The 23,159-nt window shown below is 44.8% G+C and overlaps 1 protein-coding gene across 1 annotated transcript in view; it reads left to right on the plus strand.

Moving 5' to 3' along the window:
• The window catches only part of LOC133055250 (zinc finger protein 805-like), a 40,156-nt gene that overhangs the window by 11,174 nt on the left and 5,823 nt on the right, over positions 1-23,159 (plus strand). Inside the window, 6 exon segments of the mRNA XM_061140666.1 lie at positions 2,800-4,426; positions 13,494-13,618; positions 13,701-13,802; positions 15,309-15,460; positions 15,933-16,059; positions 21,585-21,680. Coding sequence (XP_060996649.1) covers positions 2,800-4,426; positions 13,494-13,618; positions 13,701-13,802; positions 15,309-15,460; positions 15,933-16,059; positions 21,585-21,680 — 2,229 coding nt within the window.

The raw sequence follows: 23,159 nt of genomic DNA on the forward strand, positions 1-23,159 counted from the left end.
TAAAGCTATTGAGATAAGAATTTGTGATTTAACTGTGGTCTCTTCTGGAAAATATCCCATGTATACTTGAGAAGAATGTGTATGTTATTGTTGTTGGGTAGAATGTTCTGTATGTAACTGTTAGATCTAGTTGGTTGATTATGTTAAGTCCTCTGTTTCTTTACTTATCCTTTGTCTGGTTTTTCTCTCCATTATTCAGAGTGGGATGTTAAAGTCTCCATCTTTTTTTGTAGTGTCATCTCTTACTCTCTTCCATTCTTTGATTCTTTGTTTCTTGTGTTTTGATCTTTCATTATGTAGTTGTTTACAATTATAATGTCTTCTTGCTGTATTATACCTTTTACTTATATAGTATCTTTCATTGTTGCTTGTAATCTTTTTTGATTTAAAGTCTGTCTTGTCTGATTTTAATGTAGCCACCTCTGCTCTCTTTTTGTTAGTATTTGCACAGAATCTTTTTCACCTTTTGACTTTCAGTCTGTGTCTTTGTATCTAAAGTGAGTCTCTGGTGGAAGGCATATTGTTGGATCATGTGTTATCAATCCTGCTAATCTCTGCCTTTTACTTGAAGAGTTTAATGATTTACGTTTCAAGTGATTGCTGATATGGAGAGACTTCTGTCATTTTGATATTTAATTTCTACGTGTATTATAGTTTTCTGTTTCTCATTCTTGCTTTATAGTCTGTTGTTTAGTTGATATTTTGTAGTGAAACATTTAAATTCCTTTCTCATTTCCTTCTGCATATGTTCTCTAGCTATTTGTGGTTATCATGGGATTATATTTGATGAATGTATTAAAGTTTTAATGTTCACATGATTTTATACCAGCCTAACTTCAGTAATGACAAAAATCCTGTACTGCTCTGTCATTACCTCTTTTAAGTGTTTGTGTCACAAAATGACATCTTTATATGTTGTATGCCTAGAAACTTAAACTGCTAATTCTTTTAAATGCATTAGTGTCTTAGATTTCTAGGAAACTACACATGGACTTATAAACTAAAGTTATAATGATACAAGCCTTTAGGTTAACCAGTTTAAAAAACAATCTTCTAAATCATGTAAATACACAATGTGGAGTTACAAAATAATACTATTTTTTATAACTGCCCATGTATTTACTATTATAAACTCTTTATTTCTTCATATGGCTTTGAATTACTGTCTGGTGTTCTTACGTTTCACCTGGAAGCCTCCCTGAAGAATTTCTTACAGAGCAGATCCAGTGGTAACAAACTCCTTCAACTTTTGTATATTGGGATGTCTTAATTTCTTCCTCGCTCTCTTGAAGGACAGTTTTGCCAGATATAGGATTCTTACTTGACACTTTTTGTTTGTTTGTTTTACACTTGAATATATTGAGCCGCTGCTTTCTGGCCTCCCAAGTTTCTGATGAGAAATCTGATAATCTTATTGAGAACTGCTTGTATATAACAAGTTGCTTCGTACTTGCTATACTTTCTCTTTGGCTTACAAAAGTTTGATTACAGTTTCCTCAGTGTGTGTTTGAGTTTATTTTTCTTGGAATTCATTGAGCTTCTTGGATGTTTCATCCATTTTGGGATGTTTTCAGCTCTTCAGATAGTCTCTTTGATCCTATCTCTCATGTCTTTCTGGGAATGTCTCAGTGAGTATGTTCCTTCATTAAGTATATCACAGGTCCCTTAGGCTCTACTCACTATTTTTCAATCTTTTCTTTTTTCTGTTTGTTAGACTCAATACTTATAGAATAATGTTTTCTATCTTCAAATTGGCAGATTATTTCTTCTTCTTCTTTTTTTTATTTTTTTATTTCTTCTTCTTATGCAGATTTTTATTTGAATCATTCTAGTGAGGTTTTCACTTCAGTTAATGAAAGTTTTGCTCCTGAATTTCTTTCTCATTTCTTTCATTCTCTTGCTCTCTCTCTCTCTCTCTTTTTTTTTTTTTTGACTGCAGTGTGTGGCTTGCGAGATCTTAATTCCCTGACCAGGGATTGAACCTGGGTCCCTGACAGAGCTTGGCGTCTTAACTACTGAACGTCCAGGGAATTCCCTCTTTTTCATTTCTTTTTAGGTTTTCTTTCTCTGTATTGATAGTTCCATTTTGTTTTTACCTAGTTTTCTTGACTATCTCTGTATCTTTCTTTAGCTCCTTGAGCTTTTATAAGTTAGTTGTTGCAAAGTCTTTGTCCAGTCAGTTTGCAATAGATTTTTTTTTTTTTTTTTTTTTTTTTGCAATAGATTTTTTTTAACAGATTTCAGAGGGCTTCCAAACATTAGCTACCACATTGTCAGACTCATTAGCCTCTTGGCATTGATGTGTGGCAATATATGCATGGAGTATTTTAAACATAAGAATTCCACTGACTCTCATTACATAAATACAGCTGATTGAATCAGTGCTTGGGTGGCTTGGTGTCCTGCCTTGCCTCTATCTGTTTCCTAGTTGTTATCTTATGGTTCAAACCTCAGCCTTCTGATCACATAATTTGTCTTTTAGGCCTTGAACTGAGTCATCTCTTCAGCATAAACTATCTGGACCCACATGAGTTATTTATTTGCATAACTATCCAGTCTGTAATTGACTGTGTCTTTTTCCAGCACCCCATCCCCTCACACAGTCACTCCTCTGGCTCTCTCTTTCAAGGTTTTAACAATCCAAGATCAGGAAAGAAATACATTGTTATCCTGGGATTCAGAGGTAGGGAAACATGGCAGACACAGAGGCACTATGTTCATCTTCATTTTTTACACTGAAATAGTGATCTTCCATGCTGGCATTATTAACAGGTTTTTTGTATATTGAATTTCTTTCAGGTGACAAAGGAAAACCCAAGACCAGAGAATCTACCACTTCTGAGCCATCCCTGTTTGAGGGAGCCTCAGTCCAGGAACAGCTAACACAAAGAGTTTCAGAGGAGTCCCAGTTGGGCCAAATCAACGATCCAGAAGAGCCATTGGAAAGGCATGAAGGACGCTTGAGACCAGAGATAGAAGCCCAGAAGGGGAAGCTCCCTGGGAAACCAAGCTGTGAACATGGCAGCTTAGGGAGAGCTGGTGGTATGTGTTCAGGGATCACAGAGGAGCCAGTCCCCCCAGGGGGTGCTGTCCATGACCGTGACGCCTGTGGATCAGATAAAGATCCCCTGACTCAGGACGAGGAAAGTCTCTTCAAATGCAGCGAGTGCGGGAAAGTTTTTAATAAGAAACGCCTCCTTGCGCGACATGAGAGGATTCACTCAGGAGTGAAGCCCTATGAATGCACAGAGTGTGGGAAAACGTTTAGTAAGAGCACTTATCTCCTTCAACACCACATGGTCCACACTGGGGAGAAGCCCTATAAGTGCATGGAGTGCGGCAAGGCCTTCAACCGTAAGTCACACCTGACGCAACACCAGCGGATTCACAGTGGGGAGAAGCCTTATAAATGCAGTGAGTGTGGAAAGGCCTTCACCCACCGCTCCACTTTTGTTTTGCATAACAGGAGCCACACTGGAGAAAAACCGTTTGTGTGCAAAGAATGCGGAAAAGCCTTCCGAGATAGGCCGGGTTTCATTCGCCACTACATCATCCACAGTGGTGAGAATCCATATGAGTGCTTCGAGTGTGGCAAGGTGTTCAAACACAGGTCATACCTCATGTGGCACCAGCAGACCCACACTGGGGAGAAGCCGTACGAGTGCAGCGAATGTGGGAAAGCCTTCTGTGAGAGCGCAGCCCTCATTCACCACTATGTCATCCACACCGGGGAGAAGCCCTTCGAGTGCCTCGAGTGTGGCAAGGCCTTCAACCACAGGTCGTACCTCAAGAGGCACCAGCGGATCCACACTGGGGAGAAGCCCTATGTGTGCACCGAGTGTGGAAAGGCCTTCACCCACTGTTCTACTTTTATCTTACATAAAAGAGCCCACACTGGCGAGAAACCTTTTGAGTGCAAAGAATGTGGGAAAGCCTTTAGCAATCGGGCAGACCTCATTCGGCACTTTAGCATCCACACTGGAGAGAAGCCGTATGAGTGCACGGAGTGTGGGAAGGCCTTCAACCGCAGGTCTGGCCTCACCAGACACCAGCGGATTCACAGTGGAGAGAAGCCCTATGAATGCATGGAGTGTGGGAAAACCTTCTGCTGGAGCACAAACCTCATTCGACACTCCATCATCCACACTGGAGAGAAGCCCTATGAGTGCAGTGAGTGTGGAAAGGCCTTCAGTCGCAGCTCGTCCCTCACTCAGCACCAGCGGGTTCATAGTGGCAGAAACCCCGTCAGTGTGACAGAAGTGGGAAGACCCTTTACAAGTGGGCAAACCTCAGTCAACCTTCAAGAACTCCTACTGGGGAAAGACTTTTTGAATGTAACCACTGAGGAAAATCTTTTGCCAGAAGAAACAACTTTCTCAGAATCTGATCATTCATACCAAAGAGAAACCCCACAGTTTTCTTCCCTGTGAGAAAAACTATTGCAGGATATAAATTGTCATCTAAAGAGTTATATTGGAAATTGCCCCAACCTAGAGCCTTATTCTGCACCTGAGAATTCATCAAGGAGAGACACCCAGTGGTTATTATGCACTTCGGGATAACTTCAGCTCCATCTTTCTTCTTAGTTTACATTTCAGTATTATCTCAGGAATGTTTTTAAAAACCAGAAGGGAGAGACTTAGAAAATGAACTGCAAAAAAGTTTCTTTCAGACTTCCTTGCCAAACTGTGGCACTTTGTCATAGATTCCTTAGTTAACTTGTAGGAAGCGCGTTTTGTTTCCGTGGTAAAGAACCTAAACTATGTGTCTTGTGTATACATTCATTGCTATCCAGTGTAAGGTGAGTTAGACAGGTCTGGAACGGTTCATCGAACATCTTTGTTCTAAAGCATTGTCTCTGTTCTTAAGGAGCTTAAATTTTGGTTTGAGCCACTAAATACCTTTGTATTTAAGGAGGTAAGAATTCACATATGAACGGTCATGTTCTTTTGCACCGTTTAAGACTATTTAGGCTTTGATTTTTTAAAGACAAATCTGTTTTTCATATGGTTTTAACGACCTAACACTCAGATGTTTTCTGCTTCTGTACTAATCCTGGTTTACTGATTTCTTTAATTATATGGTAAGTCTTTTAATTGGGTAAAGTGATTCCTCTTTACCCAGTTCAGTCTTCTTACTTAAAACTTCAGTCTTATTTAAAACTGATTTAGCATCCTCATTATTTTGGATTTCCATGTAAAGTTTTGTGTAAGTTTTTACTAGAAAAATTACTGACTTTTGAAAGAAATTGAGTTAAATTGGCAGATTAAGATGTTTAGAGTCAGCATCTTTGCTGTTTTGGGTGTTCCAGTTTATGAATGTATTATCTCTGTATATTTATTTCCTATCTCTTGATTTATTTCATTATTATTTAATAAGTCTCAATAATAGGTTCTCTACAATTTTTATAAGATTTATATATAGACGTAGGTTTTTTGTTTGTTTGTTGTTAGTAATTATAGATTGCATTGATTTTTGAATTTTCAGCTTCCATAGAGTCTTTATTAGTATACAGAAATATATATATTTTTCATATCCTACAATCTTGCTCTTTCTTTTGATAGAATGCTTGGGATTTTCTACATAGAAATATCCTCTGCAAATAGAGAACTTTTATTTCTTTCTTCCCATCTATATACCTGTCATTTCCTTTTCTCATCTTGTTGCACTAGCTAGAACTTCCAATATGATTTTGAATACTAGTAGTGAGAAAACATGTCCTTGGCTGGTTCCTGATAGTAGGGGGAAAACATCCAGATTTTCATCATAAACTGTGGTGTTAGTTGTAGGGTTTTCTTCATAGAGCTTTCTTTATCAAGTTTAGAAAGTTTCCCATATTCCTGATTGGCTGAGAATTTTTTGTTGCTGTGAATGAGTGTTGAATTTGTCAAATGTTTTTTTTTAATCAACTGATAGAATCTTGTGTTTTTTTCTTTTGTAGCCTGTTGTTATATATTACGTTTATTTGAGTTTTGAATGTTGAGCCAGGCTTGTATCCTTGGAATAAGCCCTACTTGGTCATGGAGTACAGTTATTTTTATATATATTACTGTATTTAATATGCTGGTATTTTGTTGAAAAAGTTTTCCTTTCATTTCATGAGTGACAGTGGTACGTATTAAATAGTTTTTTTTTTTCCCTTTCTTTGTCCATTGTCAATGTCTGATTTTGGGGTCTAGGTGATTCTGGCCTCCTAACATGCATTAAGAGGTGTTCTATTATTCAGAAGACAGTGTATAGTATAGAATCGGTTTGGTGTGTTCTTTTAATGATTGATAGCATTCTCCAGTGAACCATTTAGTCTTGAAGAGTTCTCTTTTGAATGCTTCTTACTTACTTATTTATTTTATTTAATATGTATAGAACTCTTCAGTTTCTATTTTATATCAGATAAGTTTTTACAGTTTATCTTTTTCTAGAAATTGTCCCATTTCATCTAAATGTTCTTATTTGTTTAAAGTGTTCCTTTATTATCATTCTGATGGCAGTAGACTCTGTATTTATAACCCATATTTTATTCCTGATGTTAGAAATGTGTTAATTCTCTTTTATGTCAGTCTTCTTAAGACATTTATCAGTTTTTAAAATCAATTTAAAAAACCAGCACTTTATATCATTTTTCCCTTCTGTCTTTTCCAAATTTCACTGATTTTTTTCCTCTCTGATCCTTATTACATCATTTCTTCTATTTGCTTTGGTACTGTTTTCCTCTGCAGTTGCTTGAGGTGGGTGCTTATGTTATTGATTTGAGGATTTTTTTTTTTTCACTTTTTTAATATAAGCATTAAATTCTATAAATTTCCCTCACGGTACTGTTGTAGTTTATTATGTTCTAATTACGTTTCATTCAGTTCTAATTATTTCTTTATTCAACACTGTCTGTGTGACCCATCGATTATTTAGAAGTATGTTGCTTAATTTTGCAGTGTTTGGAGTATTTTGTGCTTTCTTCTTATTTTTTATTTCATTTGTTTTATATTTGATTTGGCTATTTAAATTTGTTGTGGTTTGTTTTATGATCCAAGATATAGTCTATCTTGAATGTTCAGTAAGGCTGCTTGAAAAGAATGTGTATCCTACTGTCATTGGGTGGAGCTTGTATATCTGTGTGCCAGATCCTCTTCATTGATAGTGTTTCTCCGATTTTCTTTGTCTGTTGTTTTCCTGCCTTGAATTTCTATCAATAACTGAGAATGGGGGTGTTGTCCTGCAGTTTAATTCTAGAATTGTCTCTTCCTCCTTTAAGTTCTATCAGCTTTCACTTCATGTATTTCAAAGCTGTGTTACTTGGTACGGACGCATTTAGGATTGCTATGTTATCTTGGTGTATTGATCCTTTTATCTTTATTCTCTGTTTTCTTTTTGCTCGTGTGAAATTTTTTTGCTTTGAAGTATACTTTATCTGATATTAATGTACTCACTGTTGAGTTTTTTGGTTAATGTTTGCATGGTTATATTTTTCCATAATAATTACATTTTCAACCTTATCTATATTCTTACATTTCAAGTAATGTAATATGTGAATATTGTGAATAGCATATACTTGCCTCATTTTTTTGGAGAAGGCAATGGCACCCCACTCCAGTACTCCTGCCTGGAAAATCCCATGGACAGAGGAGCCTGGTAGGCTGCAGTCCGTGGGGTCGCTAAGAGTCAGACACGACTGACTGACTTCACTTTCACTTTGGACTTTCATGCACTGGAGAAGGAAATGGCAACCCACTCCACTGTTCTTGCCTGGAGAATCCCAGGGATGGGGGAGCCTGGTGGGCTACTGTCTATGGGGTCTCACAGAGTCAGACACGACTGAAGCGACTTAGCAGCAGCAGCAGCAGCCTCATTTTTTAATGTCCATTTTACTGATTTCTTTTTAAAACTTGGTATGTTTAGGTCATTTAAGTTTAAAATAATTATTGATATTTTTAGGGCTTACAATTACCATTTTATGATGTTTTTGTTACCTGGTTTTTTTGCCCTGTTTGGTTTTGGGGGCTACTTTTTGTTTGTTTTGCCTTCTTTTGAGTTACTTTAATGTTAGGAATTCCACTTGATATATCTGTGACGTTTTTGAGTATATGTCATGTTTTTTAGTGGTTACTTTTGGTATTGTATTGTACATACATAACTTATCAGAGTGTACAGTATCAACATTTTAGCACTTTGACGTGTAGACACTTACTTCCATTGGGTACGTTTACATTCCCCATTCTTTAACATGACTGTCTTCAGTATTTCCTTTATGTATGTTGAGCACCATATCGGATGCTGTTTTTTTTTTGCTTCAGCTGTCAAACCACTTTTGCAAAACTTGTGCAAAACTCATCAGAAGCACAGTCTGTTTACTTTTACTCATTACATTGTTCTTTCTTCCTTCTTAAAATCGGAGGGGTCTTCCATTAACAGTTTCTTAAAATTTTTTACCCCAGGAACACCTATAGCCTGTCTTTTGTGGTAGGTTTTCTGGTAACAAATGTTTTTGTTTTCCTTCTTCTAAGAATGTCTTCATGTCTCCTTCATTCCCAAAGGATGTTTTTGTGGGGTGTGGGATTCAGGGTCAGCAGTTCTTTTCGTTCAGCACTTGGAAGGCAAGGCGTTTCCTGTCTCCCGTGGTCTCAGACGAGGGATCTGCTGCCGTCTGGCTGATTGTTTCTGTCTGTGCTGCACCTGCTTCGTCAAGTGCTCTCAGTGCTGTTTCTCTGTATAGAGAGTTGGGAAGTTTGATCAGGATGCAACCTGCCATAGCACTTGGGGGCTTCTCCTGTCTGGTGTTTGCTTCACTTTAAAAATTTTGTGGTATATGCCCTTTGGAAAATCTGCGTAATTTTTAGTTACGCTTCCAATAGTTTTTCCAGCCCCTCTCTTTCAGGGGCTCCAGTAACAAGAGTGGTGGTCTCCTGTTCTTGTTCCATAGGACCCTCTGACTTGTACCTTTTTGTTTCCCCAGGGTGTTTTTCTCTGTTGCTCATATTGGTTAATTCCCTTTGAGCTCTCTTTGAGCTCACTGACTCCTTCCCTCTCATGTATAATCTACTGTGGAGCTCACCCAGTGAATTTTCATTTCGGTTTTTGAATTTTTCAATTGTTTGATTTTCTGTTTTGTTCTTTTATACATCTTCTATTTCTTTGCCTAGTTTATGATGCCAAAAAGGACTCAGAACACAGCAAAACTTGTAGTCCAAAGTCATTGGTCTCTGGTACTTTATCTTAATTATTGGAATAGAAATCCTAAAATACCTGGAGGAATGGAAGACCTGCAGTCTTTGTTGTTATCCATACATAGTTCTCAGGAAATTAAAACTGGGCGACCTTCAGCTTGTTCAGAGTTCTGTTCCCCAGAGAAGATTTGTGTGTAAGATTTCGTTGCTCAGTAAGACTTGTTACAACCTGAAGAGTACGGGCTACTCCTCTTCCACAGTCACTGTTCCTCTTTGTGGCTGAACACACTCCCCCATATTTTCCAGCGTGGGTAGGACCTCTGTGTTTCTTTTATGTCTCTGTTTTTGGTCTTTAACTTCTCCCTCTTAATTCCCTTCTGTGTTCATAATCTGTGCCCTGCTCCTCACCCCTAGGCACTTTATGCCTCACTTCTCCATTGAGCTGTGCCATCCTCCGTTCTCTCACAGACACGCTGTGTGACTGTTCAGTCCACTGCCTGTCCTCGCCCCCTCATGTCCCTTTCACTGCAGTGACAACTACAGGATGATCTCTGTCATGGTCACCTGGCTTAAGCAGGTCTTAGAGTTTCCTTTTGTCCTCTTCCCCCTACCTCGCAGCCCCATTTGGACTGCTGCCCACCTCTCTAACTTAAATGTCCTTCCCTGCTTTCTCAGGTCTTGCCCTTCTTCAGAGACTCTGTCTTCAGCCCATGTATTAGTATTAAACAGTGTGCTTCCTGGGGTCCATCCAAGGCCACTGTTTTCTTACTTTGATATGTTCCATGAGTGAGATAATTCCCATTGAAGGCATTTTACACTCAGTGAGCTACAGAGTTCTCCCAAATCTGTGTCTCCAGGGTGAATGTCTCTCATGTCTGTTACCCTTGTTGATAATTCCAGACATTCTGTGTATTCATACACACTGAGTTTATGCATGTGTCACATGGCCAGAATCATCACCATGAGGATGCACCCATAGAAGTTGTAAGAGCAAGCAAACACATGGTATTACTGTACATCCACCACTGTCTTGAATGTTTAAACATGTCAACTCCTAACCTTTCTAGCAAGTTGATGTGGTAGGTAATATTACCCTCATTTTACAAATCAGAAAACTGAGGAATAGAAAGATTAAGGAATTTGCCCAAAGTTGTACCGTTGTCCAAAGTATGAGGTTAGGGATTAGAGGCATTTAGGCTGGCTTACAGAGTCCATGCCCGTATCACTTTCCCAGATTGCTCCATATAGTGTGAATCCTTGGTTTCCTTGTCACTATTCATTTTTACTGAAATGGATCAAGTAATATGCATTGTTCTCTGACCCCCATTTCTCATTTTGCAGTACATTTTGGCCACCCTTTCAGTTTGAGTGTGAAACCACATTCAGTCTTCAGTGCTGGCATCATCTCATAACTTTGTCAAAGATATAGATAATCTCTTGAGTTTGAAGTAGCAGGGAGATCGAAGAAGGACAAGGTTGATTTGGTTTTGGACACTGTGTTTGAGGTGCCTGAAAAACATCTCAGTGAATCCCAGTGTCTTGTGTCTGGGTGACCAAGCCATCTTACAGCCATTTTTCTTTCATCATCCTCACCTCCAGCCACCGTCCAATTCTGTTCCTTTAACCTTTTTGTTTCCCTCATTAGACACATTAAATTTATTGTTTCCCTCAGTATGTGTGTGTGTTGGTGAAAGCCCACACACTGCAGTGTATTTTTACTCCCTCCCTCACAGAGTGTTTACACAAAGCTGTGTATATAATGGGGACCGTGTATGACATGTTGACCACAAAGAGAAACTACATGTGCTTATATGAACAGACTGGTCAGACTTTAAATAAGAGTCATGATGAATGACTATTTTGAAAGTCCTCAAGATTATCCAGGTTATGATTTACTAGGAAAACATCAAAGAACTCTGTGTATTATCATGCTTACCATCTGTGTTTTGTCACAGCGAAAGATTACAAAGCGATCTCAGATAAGGGGAAAGGTACAAGGATTGGAGTCCAGAGGAAGCCAGGGACAAGCCTTAGGAGTTCTAGAGAAGTTGCTCTGTCCTGTCCAACTCTGTGATCCCATGGATTGCAGCCTACCAGGCTCCTCCACCCATGGAATTTTCCAGGCAAGAGTACTGAATGGGTTGCCATTTCGTCCTCCAGGACATCCTCCCGACCCAGGGATTGAACCCAGGTCTCCCACATTGCAGGCAGATACTTTAGCGTCTGAGCCATCAGGGAAGCCTTAGGAGTTCTGAGCGCTTAGTTTAAATTCCGTCAGTGAATTTCAACAGCATCTGTGAAATGGCTCCTAGGGGAGCTCATTAGAACCTCAGAGCCCAGTATTTTTATTGGGCACTCTGCTTGGAACATAAGATTTTTGACCTTCAGAAGCATAGCAGGTCAGTAACACAATACACAGACAGTACCTACACTGAGCCATTCATCCTTTCTGGGCATGATACAGTTTCCTATGACAAAAATAAGTCACAGCTTTGAGGTGAAGGTTTAAATACACATAAATCATTGTAACAAGTTACGTCACAGCAGAAATTCTTACAGGTGTTCAGGATTTAATGAAGACAAAATATAGAGAATATCTGACGAGAAAGAATCATGCCTCTCAATAAATCTTGTATCTATTTAGATATATTGCCAAGTGATTTGACTTGCAAATATTTCCTGTATTTGCCTCTATTTCTACAGATTTGTTAACAACCAGGTTAACGCCGTGTATTTGCAGTGCACATATGTCAACAGTTTCTCCTTTACTGTTTGTTCCTACTGTTGAAACTTGTAGCCTTTGACTTCAAGAAAGAAGATTAACGAATATGGTGTCATAATTCCTGCATTATTAAGTGTGCATAACTGGAGATTAAAGAGTGTGTTGTTGCAGGCTTAGTCAAGTTCATGGACCTGTCTGTGAGTTTTACTGAGATGATATGGGAGTGTTTGGTCCCTCTAGAGAGACGTGATACTGGAGACCCATTCAAGTCTGGTCTCTGGTTGTACATACCGCTCCCCTTGGTACTCAGGCTCTGACCCATAGACCACCTTTCCTATCTCAGTTGTGGGGTGCCTGCAGCCTCTGGAATGGTCAGTGACATCCTCCTTGAGATTTGAGGGTTAAAGATCTGTAATCTGTTCACAGGTATGTTACATACCTGACAATTGAATGGTCTAAACTAAGTTATAAATGGGTAACATCCTTTGCCTGCCTTGAAGCAGTGTCGAGCATAAGCCTCTAGTGAGACCACCTCATTATACTTCTGTCCTTGTAACCAGATAGATGGCTTGAAGGAAATTTCTGTCTACTGTGATTTTTTAATTTGGCGATCCATGTTTTAAGCATGTATTTGTTGTTTTTGTTTCCCCTCTGCCTATTTTTTTTGGTCTCTACCTCTCGATTGATTGATTGACTGCTGGGCCCCTGCAGCTTGCTGGATGTTAGTTCGCTGACCAGGGATCAAACCTGGACCCTCTGCAGTGAGAGCACAGAGCCCTAACCATTAAACCACCAGAGGATCCCAAGACTGCTCCTTTCAGGGCTAGCCACTTCTTAGAGGTAACAGACTGCTCTTAGGGGCTATTCCTTTCACCTGTAGATTAAACAAGCCAAAGCCCCTAATAGAAACCCCTTTTCTTTCTGACTTACACTTCAGTAGACTATGCTTCCCATCCTGTACCGACCTGTGACAGGCAAATAAGGACGGCCTCCATGCTCCAAGGCCTGACAGGATTCAGACTAGCCAATACCAAGCCATTTATCCCGCCTTGCCTCCCCTCTCCTGTCGAAAACAAAAGCTCTGGACCGCGCACTGTTTGCTTCTGTCCCCTGACCCGTCCCGATCGTCCCCGCTGGGCCCTTTGCGACGTTCCCCATCTCAAGTTTCTACGGATCTGTGGAACATAAATTTGGCCCTTCGTATCAGTCATTGCCATTTCTGTGTATCTTAACTGTGGTAGATTAAACAGTTCCTGGGTGTATTTCTAGAACACGCACAAAACATATTACAACTTCCTCTAAGGGCCTAGAAGGCTCTACACAGGGAGCTTGAAAGGGATCCTGGGGGTGAACAGAAAGCAGCAGACGACAGAATTCCAGGGTCAGGACCCGATTGTCACCTTCCTTTCTGGTTTGCGCGGGTAAAAAACTACGTTACCCAGAAATCTGAGCGGCGCGAGTTTCCGCTGAAGCTGGACCAATGACAGCCGCGGACCGGGCCGGGACTTCCGGGCGCTTTTATGACTGTGCGTCATCAGTCGGTGTCCAGTGCGTGCCTGGGGCTGTAGGGACTGAAAAGCCGGCGCGGCCGCTTGTCCCCGGCCGGAGCTGGAAAGGCTGGTGAGGAAGCTGTTCTTCTCACCTCTGCGTCGGTCAGTGTGCGAGCCTGACATCCGCCCCGGGTCCTCCGTCACGGGGGTGGCTCCTGAGCGCCCGCCGGGGCTCCGATCCATCCCCGCAGGTCTGATGCGATAGCCTGGGCCTCTACGCCTGGGCTACTGAGGCTCGGAGAGCGACGGTCCGCCGAGGTCTCCCCGCCCTAGGCAGCCTCCGGGCGGCGGGCGGTGAATCCTGGAGCCGCCGCTGCGGCCCCACGCTCTCCACAAGGCCCCGCTATGGCGGCGGCCTGGATGGACCCCATGCGGGTGAGACAACCATTTCGCCTTTTTGCATTTGTTTTTCTTGGGGATGGTCTTGATCACTGCCTCCTGTACAGTGTCGCAAAACTCCTTCCATCATTCTTCAGGCACTCTGTTTATCAGATCTAATCCGTTGAGTCTGTTTGTCACTTCCACTTTATAATCGTAAGGGATTTGAATTAGGTCATACCTGGATGGTCTAGTCGTTTTCCCTACTTCTTTCAATTTAAGTCTGAGTTTGGCAAGAAGGAGTTAAAGATCTGAGCCGCAGTCAGCTCCAGGTCTTGTTTTTGTTGACTGTATAGAGCTTCTCTATCTTGGGCTGCAAAGAGTATGATCCGTATGATTTCTGTATTGACCATCTGGTGATGTCCATCTGTAGAGTCTCTTCCTGTGTGTTGTTGGAAGAAGGTGTTTGCTGTGACCAGTGCATTCTCTGGGCAACACTCTATTAGCCTTTGCCCTGCTCCATTCTGTACTCCAAGGCCAAACTTGCCTGTTACTCAAGGTATGTCTTGACTCCCTACCTTTGCATTCCAGTCCCTGTGATGAAAAGGGCATCTTTTTTTGGTGTTAGTTCTAGAAGGTCTTGTAGGGCTTCATAGAACCGTTCAACTTCAGCTTCTTCAGCATTAGTGGTTGGGGCATAGACTTGCATTACTGTGATATTGAATGGTTTTCCTTGGAAACAAACAGAGATGATGATGATTTTGTTGTCTTTGAGATGCACCCAAGTACTGAATTTCGGACTCCTATTGACTATGAAGGCTACTCCATTTCTTGTAAAGGGGTTGTTTCCTAGAGTAGTAGATCTAATGGTAATCTGAATTAAATTCGCCCATTCCAGTCCATTTTAGTTCTTTGATTCTTAAAATGTCGATGTTCACTCTTGCCATCTCCTGTTTGACCACTTTCAGTTTGTTGAACAGAAAGGTATATAACCGGCTTATAAGATTTCTAAAATGGCAGCTAGTTGCCAGCCCTTTGTTCTTTTCACTTCCTGATTCTCCTTCCTCACGAGGATGTTTTAGCGGGCTAATTTCAAGGGCTTTATCCTGGACATTAGTAAAGAACTAAAGGGGTGAGTTAAACAGTTACTATAAATCATCCAATCAAAAATTTAGGTGGCCTCCAGGAAGATTATAACTGTGTGACTCTCAGCCTGTGAGCAGCTGGAGGAGGGAACCCTCGTTTTAGGAATAAAAACAGTGGATTTCCCACTCTGTGTGCTTGCTCCCAGACCGTTGTAGTGCGCCCTTCTGCAGAAGTAAAGACCGCCTTACGGAGCCATCTTCGATTGTTTGTCTTACTTCCCCCACCCTTTGAGAGCATTTGCAGCAGGCGTGTCCGGGAGGGCCAGCTCATTTGCTGGAGGCTCCATCCTGCTCAGCCAGGACAGACAGACAGCCCATCTGAGGCCTGACTACAGCCTGCGCCGTCCTCAGCAATTCCTGCTCCCTGGTCCTGAGGCATTTGCTCCGGGACACATGCTGACAGGTCTCAGATAGAGATGAGCAGGGGTGGTTCCTGTGGATTCTCCCTGGGAGTCTCCAGGATTCAGAAAGCAGCGGAGCCCGTACAGGCCTGTCCACTTCCATGCAGCTATCACCGCTTCGGGTGATGCTCCTGTGAGGTGTGCGATGATGTGCGAAGTTGTTCCACAGGCAAGTGTTGATTGAGGACTTTGGATTCCGACCTCAGGAATGGGGCTTCAGGCTGGGGACTTTCAGTCACTTTAACAAAACATGCAACGCGCTCAGCCCGAGGCAGGCACGCAGTGGGGACCAGTGGGTGCGGGGTGCTGTCGCTGTGATTATTATTGGTGTTGGGATGTCAGTCATATTTTCACCCTTTTTCTTTCTCATTTTTCTGAGATCGTCGCGCCCTTACCCTTCTGTGCCCCACCGCCCCTGCAGACGGTGCTGACCTCGTGTCGCTCTCCGTTGGCTCCCACACGGGAAGCTTCCGTCTCTCCGTGGCTGTGGTCACCCCCGGGTGGGGGCCGCCTCCTTGTGGCCCGCCCCGAGCTCAGCCCGCGGGAGGTGTCAGGTCTCTGCGTCTTCGCCACGGAAAGGAATGGGCTCCGATCGCACCAAGAGCCCCAAGACCAACCCCGCTGCCTCTGTTACTTTCCAGGTGCCTGTTACTTACGAGGACGTGGCCGTGACCTTCACCCAGGAGGAGTGGGGGCATCTGGGCCCCGTCCAGAGGACGCTGTACTGGGAGGTGATGCTGGAGACCTGCAGGCTCCTGGTGTCTCTGGGTGAGGCCCCCACTCTGCTGTCTTCCCCTTCTGGCTCCAGGCCCGGCGGGCTGAGAAGGCCTCTGCGGCCCGCCAGCCTCCTCCCCCAGAGCTTCGGCTGTTTTCTGTTCTCACCTCTTCCTGCCTGGGCCCTGTAGGTCTCACTGAGGGAGGGTTGAACCGGAAGACTAGTTTGCTTTTGGTCTCAGCCAAAGGAGAAGGGTGTGTTGGGACGGAACGGGGGCATCTCACAGAACCCGGAGGCCAGAATTCCCGCTGGGCTCCCCGAGGGACCGACGCAGTGACTTAGAGAAGCGTGTTCTGCCCTGGCTTCTGGGGCTCCCGTCTGCCTCTCTGTGGGTCTGCCGTGTGGCTTTCTTCTCACAGCGCTTTTGCTGCTGCAGCTATTCTGCAGAAGGAAGTAGTCTCCAAGTGCTTTCTCTCTGTCGCCCGCATCCCCCTCACCTCTGTTTCCTTCCGGATGTCTGTCTTGTGTGTCTGCTCATGCTCGCCTCATGTCATTCTCCCACACACTGTCCTCAGAAGGTAAGGAAAGTAGGGCTGTTGGCATGAGTGACTCAGAAAGCTTGTCCACTCTAAAGGCACATCTTGATCATGAAAAGCTCTCCTTTGCATTCTTTTGTGAAATCTTGACAGGAGTAAGTGATACTTGATGTTTGTACAAAGGTCTCTATTTGATCCAATCACAGTGTGGGATTCCCACCCCAAGGTTTTATTTTTAGTGGTTCGTGAAATACTAAATTCTGGCGTCCCCAGGTCTGCCCCTCCCTCCGGTCCCCGCTCGAGCCGCCCTCTCCCCACCACAGCCACTTGTCTGAGGCTGCTGGCCTCACACCCGCTGTGTGCCGTCTCCCTCTGACGGGAGCACTTGGGAGACCGGGTCTGGTGCTCGGCCCCTGGCGGCTGATCCCACTCTGCTGCCCTGCCCGTGAGCGCCGTGTCCCCGGGCCAGTGACTGAAGCCTGCTGTGTGTCCATCATCGCATAGGCGGTGTCCTGAAGTCATGCAGCGTCCTCCTCACATGGCCGGCGGTCGTGAGGGTGAGTGAGAGCAGGTTTAGCCTTTGTGGACCCCTGCTGCTGTCGCTGCCGTTAATGACGAAATCATCCTCCTTGTCATGGTCATCGCCTACACGTGGACTCAGCGTTCTCAGAAACAGTGTTGGGTAGCTTTGTACGTAAATAGGCCAGGTGCCAGAGGTGAGCAGACCTTGGTTTTCATAGCCATTCACCGAGTCCTGGCTGCAGCAGATCATTTCATCTGCTTCAGCCCCCGTTTCATTATCTGTAAAATGCTGCTTATTGCACTACGTACTTCATGTGGGTGCTGTAAGGAGATCCTGCAATAGAATTTTTCATGCAAGGTCCACAAGGACAGTCAAAATAGTCCTTTGCTTAGGACCTAAAAAGACTCAGATCCGTGCAGACATTTACCTTGTTCTTGAATGAACAGGCTCAATATTTTAGATACGTATGTTGTTTCTTTTCTAAATTAGTACATAAGCTTAATTCAGTTCTTTTTTAAATACATTTAAATTAAATTGCTTGGCATAGTCCCTGGAATATGGTCATACCTGTAAAAAATGTCTTTTTAAGACTATTTTTTTTAAAAGTCAGTTTTAGGTTCACAAAACTGAGAGGAAGTACAGAGATTTCCCACAATCTGCTCCCTGCACAGGCGCATTGGGTGGTGTTTAGTCATTCAGTCGTGTCCAACTCTTGTGACCCCATGGACTGTAGCCCGTCAAGCTCCTCTGTCCATGGGATTCTCCAGGAAGAATACTGGAGCGGGTTGCCATTTCCTCCTCCAAGGGATCATAGCCTCTTTCATTATCTGTGTTCTCCCTACATGGTACATTCGTTACAGCTGATGTATTTACATGAACACATGATAACATAAAGTCCATGGTGTGCGTTAGGTTTTACTCTGGGTATTGTACATTCCATGAGTTTGGACAGATGACATGTATCCATCATAGTATCATCCAGATTACTTTTGTGGCCCTAAAAGTCCTATCTGTTCACCCCCAACCCTCACCAGCCACTGATGTTTTTTGACTCTCTCCATTTGTGTTTTCCAGAATGTCATATAGCTGTCATCTGATAGTACTTAGCCTTTTCAGATTGGCTTCTTTGACTCAGTAATGGGCATCTGTTTCTTCACGTCCTTTCATGGCTTTTTGGTGCTGAATGATATTGTCTGGATGTGCCATAGTTCATCCACTTACCCACTGAAGAAATCTGAAGTGAAAGTCGCTCAGTCCTGTCCGACTCTTTCTGACCCCATGGACTGTCCATGGAACTCTCCAGGCCAGAGTACTGGAGTGGGTAGCCATTCCCTTCTCCAGGGGATCTTCCCAACCCAGCGATCGAACCCAGGTCTCCCACATTGCAGGCGGATTCCTTACCAGCTGAGCCACAAGGGAAGCTCATCTAGGTTGCTTCCAAATGTAGGCAGTTATGAGAAAAGCTGCTGTGAATGTCCATGTGCAGGCATGCAGGTTTTTACACAGGTGTGAGTTTTCAGGACCTTTGGGTGAAGAGTGAGGACTGTGATTGGTGGGTCCTGTGGTGAGGGCATGTGTAGTTTTTTGAGAACCCACCAGACTTCAGAATGGTGGCATCATTTACATTCCCACCAGAGTGGAAGGAGGGTTCCTGGAGCGGAGCATCCTCCCCAGCATTTGGTGTTGTCAGTGTTCCTGTTTTACCCCTTCTCATAGGTGTGCACTGGTGTCTAGGTTTGCATTTCCCTGATGACAGTCTAATGGAAATCAGTCCTGAATATTCTTTGGAAGGACTGACACTGTAGCTGAAGCTCCAATACTTTGGTCACCGGATGTGAAGTACTAACTCATTGGAAAAGACCCTGATGCAGGGAGAGATTGAAGGCAGAAGTAGAAAGAGACCACAGAGGATGAGATGGTTGGATGGCATCACTGACTTGATGCACATGAGTTTTACCAAACTGTGGGAGTTGGTGATGGACAGGGAGGCCTGGCGTTTTGCAGTCCCTGGGGTTGCAAAGAGTCAGACACGATGGAGCCAGTTAACTGAACTGATGACAGGCTGTGGAGCATGTTTTCATATGCTTGTTTTCCATCTGTATATTGTCTTTGGTGAGATATCTTAAGGTCTTTGCTCTTGCTTTTGGGGAGGTGTCTGTTAATGTATTTGGTTCATTTTAAAATGGGGTTGTTTTCTTACTGTCTAATTTTAAGAAATATTTGTATTTTTGGACAACTGTCCTTTATCAGATATGTCTTTTGCAAATATTTTCTCCTGTCTGTGTGTGGCTTGTCCTCTCCTATCTTTTGGCAGAGCACAAGTTTATAATTTTTATGAAGTCCAGCTTATCAGTCATTTCCTTCCTGGGTTATGCCTTTGGTATTATATCTAGGGAGGTATCACGTACCTGTAGTCGCCTTGGTTTTGTCCTGTAATATCTTCTAGGAGTTCTTTGGGCTTTTATTCCATTTACATCTGTGGTTCACTCTGAGTGAATTTTGTGAAGGGTGTAAGGCCTCTGTCTCAATGGCATTTGTGACGTGTTGATGTCCTGTTGCTCCGCCGTTTGTGGCGGAGACGAGCTTTGCTCTGTCGTGTTGCGTTTGCACCTTGTCAGCAATCCGTTGAGTGTCTTATGTGAGTCTGTTCCTGTGCTTTTAATTCTGTTCCATTTATCTTTCACCAGTATCACACTGTCTTCAGTACCGTAATTTTATTCTAAGTCTTGAGGTTGGGGGGCATCGGTTCTCACATCCAGTCTACTAATGAGTTCATCAAAGGCATTCATCAGTGGTGTTTGATCTATGACATTTCTTTTTGCTTCTTAATTAGAGTTTCCTTCTATCTGCTTCCATTGCCCGTCTGTTTTTGGGTGCTGTCTACTTTGTTCATTCAGGCCCTTAGCATATTCATCAATGCCATTTAAAATTCCTGATCTGATGATTCCAGCATCCCTGGCCTGTCAGGTTCTGATGCTTGCTCTAGCTCTTCAAATTATGTCCTTTGACTTGTAGCATGACTCACGGCAGTTTTTCCCGACAGCTGAACGTGACGTGGAGAGAGATCCCACGACACTGTGAGGGCCTGCCTACTACTGAGTCCCACTTGACTTCTTTTAATCTCAGAGTTGTCCGCTCTGAACCTGCCGCAGCTCTTTAATTATCGTTCAGGTCTCCTCACCTGGCGCTGGTTCCCGTGGCAGCTCTGCTCACTGGTCTCTGCTCCCGTGACTCACTGTATTCCCTGTGTCTCCAGTCTTGGGGACAGCAGCTTACCCTGTCCCCTAAGCTCTGTTATTGACCCAAGACGACTCGATTTTTCTGTCTGTTCAGCTTTCCACTTGTTGTTCAGATGGAGTGGGGACTCGGAAGCTCCTTACAGGCAGAACTGGAAACAGGAAGTCCACTAAATATGAGCTTTGACTTAACATTAGGGTTAAGAAAATGCCATGGCAACATGGCAGACTGATGAAGCTCCTAGACTCAGAAGCCGCAGTTTAGTGAAATCTTCTCAGGAGGTGACATTTGAGGTGAGAACCAAAGAAGGACGAGCAAGCTAGTCAGAGGAGAGTGGGCAGAGCAGCCTCCCAGCTGGACAGGGCAGCACAGGCAAAGTCCCCGGGGTCACGGGGGGCGTGACTCCTGACAGCAGAGGGCAGGCTCCTTAATTTGCATCGCCCCGTCCCCGAGCACATAAGCGATGGGGTGAAGTCTGCCTAGTGATGACTGGTGAGTCCTGGGCCGTGGGTTAGGATCTGCGCTGCAGGTGCACTTTCTGTGTGGGTCCTGGTACCTCCGGCAGCGACTTATCTGCGTCCCTGACCCCCTCCTTTGTTGATGTGTGTTTGGAGCAGTCTGTGCCGGAAAGGAAATGTGTCATGTTGTCTAAGAAGAAGCTCAGAGGTGATGCTGGCTCCCAGGTGGGGGTGCCAACTCAGGTGTCTGTTTCTCCACATCCTTGGTCCTGGTGCTGAGGCCAGTCCCCTCACAGACATCGCAAGCTGCTTCCCGAGGGCAGGAGCAGGTGATGTGGGACACCTGTGGACCTTAGCTGCTGTCTGTGTGACGATGGAGACCAGGGTCCATAGCCTGCCAGTTTGGTCACCAGCACCCGGGAAGCATTTAAGGCCGCGGGTACTTGGACTTCTCCCCACAGACTTTGTCTGACCTGTTCTGTGCTGGTAACAGGACACCCTGCGTGTTGTTGGTGTTCAGGGAGGCAGGTGGAGGCCCCCGACTCCACTGAATTAGGTAAAGTCCTCAGGAAATAGTCTGAGCGGCGCGGGGATCTGGGGATGGAGATCGGGGAGGGGTCCTGTCTGTGCAGCCGGCGGTCACATCTGCCGTCTTTGGGGACCGAGGGTGGTGTTCTCACATGTTTCCCAGGTGCAGGGTTCTGTTTGCCTGGAGGGGAGCAGCCACATGTTGGGTTCTCTTCCAAACCCTGCAGTCCTGGTCTCGGTTGAGAGGCTTCTTCTTCCCACACATCCCCACATTCTCTTTTTTTCTCTCTGAACAGGATGTCCTTTGCCTGAGCCAGAGCTGATCTCCCCAGCGGAGCCTGGCCCTGAGTCACAGACGTCGAAGAGAGGGCCCACCCCTGGCTCCTGCTCGTGTGAGTACCCACAGCTGGCCAGGGTGGTCAGGGCAACATGCACGCCTCATGGAGGCCACGGCCCGTCCGCTCTGTGAGAATGTTCTTGTCATGGGCGTGGGGGATCCCTGCAGCCTTTGGACCCATGCTTGCCCTGCCCTGTGATGCTGCTGGGAGGTGTGGGGTGTGTCAGGTCAGTTCAGGCTCTCAGCTCCATGAGCGTGAGCTTAAAGACTAGGTGTGACACAGCACACAGCCTTGTGGCCCAAGGATGTTCCGCGATCTTTGTCTGTGCGTTTGGCCAAGGTAAATCTAGCTGCTCGAACAGGTGTATTCCAGAATCTCTGTGGCACAGTGTACGGAAAAGTGTTCTTCTTGAGCCAAGGACCGCGTGGATCTGTGGGGAGCTGTGAGCAGGCAGTTTTTTGGGACCGGGGTGCCTCCTGTCATTCGTGTGGGCCCTCCAGGGTTCCTGGCATCCTCCAGCTGGCAGAGGGGAGACAGAGAAGGAGAAGTGTCACAGCAGCTCCCAACACGGTGTTTCCCTCATGTTCCACTGACTTGCGACTTGACCTTGTCATCTGGTGCCCAGGGCTGGGAAGAGAGGCTGAGTGTGTCCACGGAGAGGAAAGAAATGATTTGGTGAGCGTGGTTTGTTACACTCTGTTCAGTCCTGGAAATTTACAGTCCTCATGGTTTCTGCCTCATTGGGTGGTTAGAGGATGTAATAGATTGTGTGTGAAGTTGCTCCTCACTGGACCTGACTGTAGAGAGCGGCTCAGCAGACGTGAGCTGTTGGCATCACAGGACTAGTGCTTGAGAGTCAGGGCAGGGTCTCACGTTTCCTTCTGGACAGCTGGAGCCCGTTTCCACCTTCTCTGCCACTGACATTCCCAGCATCGAGCAGACAGGTGCACCCTCTTTCTCTTGTCTTCTGTCCTCTTTGCCTAAACCTCAAGGCACCTCACACCCAACACCCCCGAGAGAGAGCTCAGACCTTGCCCATTCCTCCCGCCTTGTGAGCAGGTCAGGAGGCGGGCACACCTCAGACAGCTCCTCGGCACTCCCGTCTCCACCAGCGCCTCCATCCAGGCGGCACCAAACCCTGTCCGTTCCGTGCGCACGTCTCGAGTCCGTCACCTCCGCCAGCTATGCGAGACCCGTCCCCATGCTCCCAGTCCAGGCTTTCGGCTTCTGCCTGGGCGATGCCAGCACGCTCCTGGCTGGTCTCCCTGCCTCTGCTCTGTGCCCCTTGGTCTGTCTGTCCTGTCTCCCACACTGACCCTCGCAGCCACTCCCCAGCCCCCGAGGTCTCAGCACATCTTCATGTCAACAGTAGAGCCTGGTCCTTGTGCTGCTTCGTCCTTAAAGCCTCGCCTGTCACCTGAGTGTCCCTTGTGTAGCTTCCATCCTTGCCTCCCACTGCCTGGCTGTCTTCCACACGGTGATGTCTGTGTTCGGATACTGCTCTCCCACCCTCTCCTCCGCCACTGTGTCCAC

Source organism: Dama dama, chromosome 4 (assembly GCF_033118175.1).
Source record: "Dama dama isolate Ldn47 chromosome 4, ASM3311817v1, whole genome shotgun sequence".
Classification (NCBI taxonomy): Eukaryota; Metazoa; Chordata; class Mammalia; order Artiodactyla; family Cervidae; genus Dama; species Dama dama.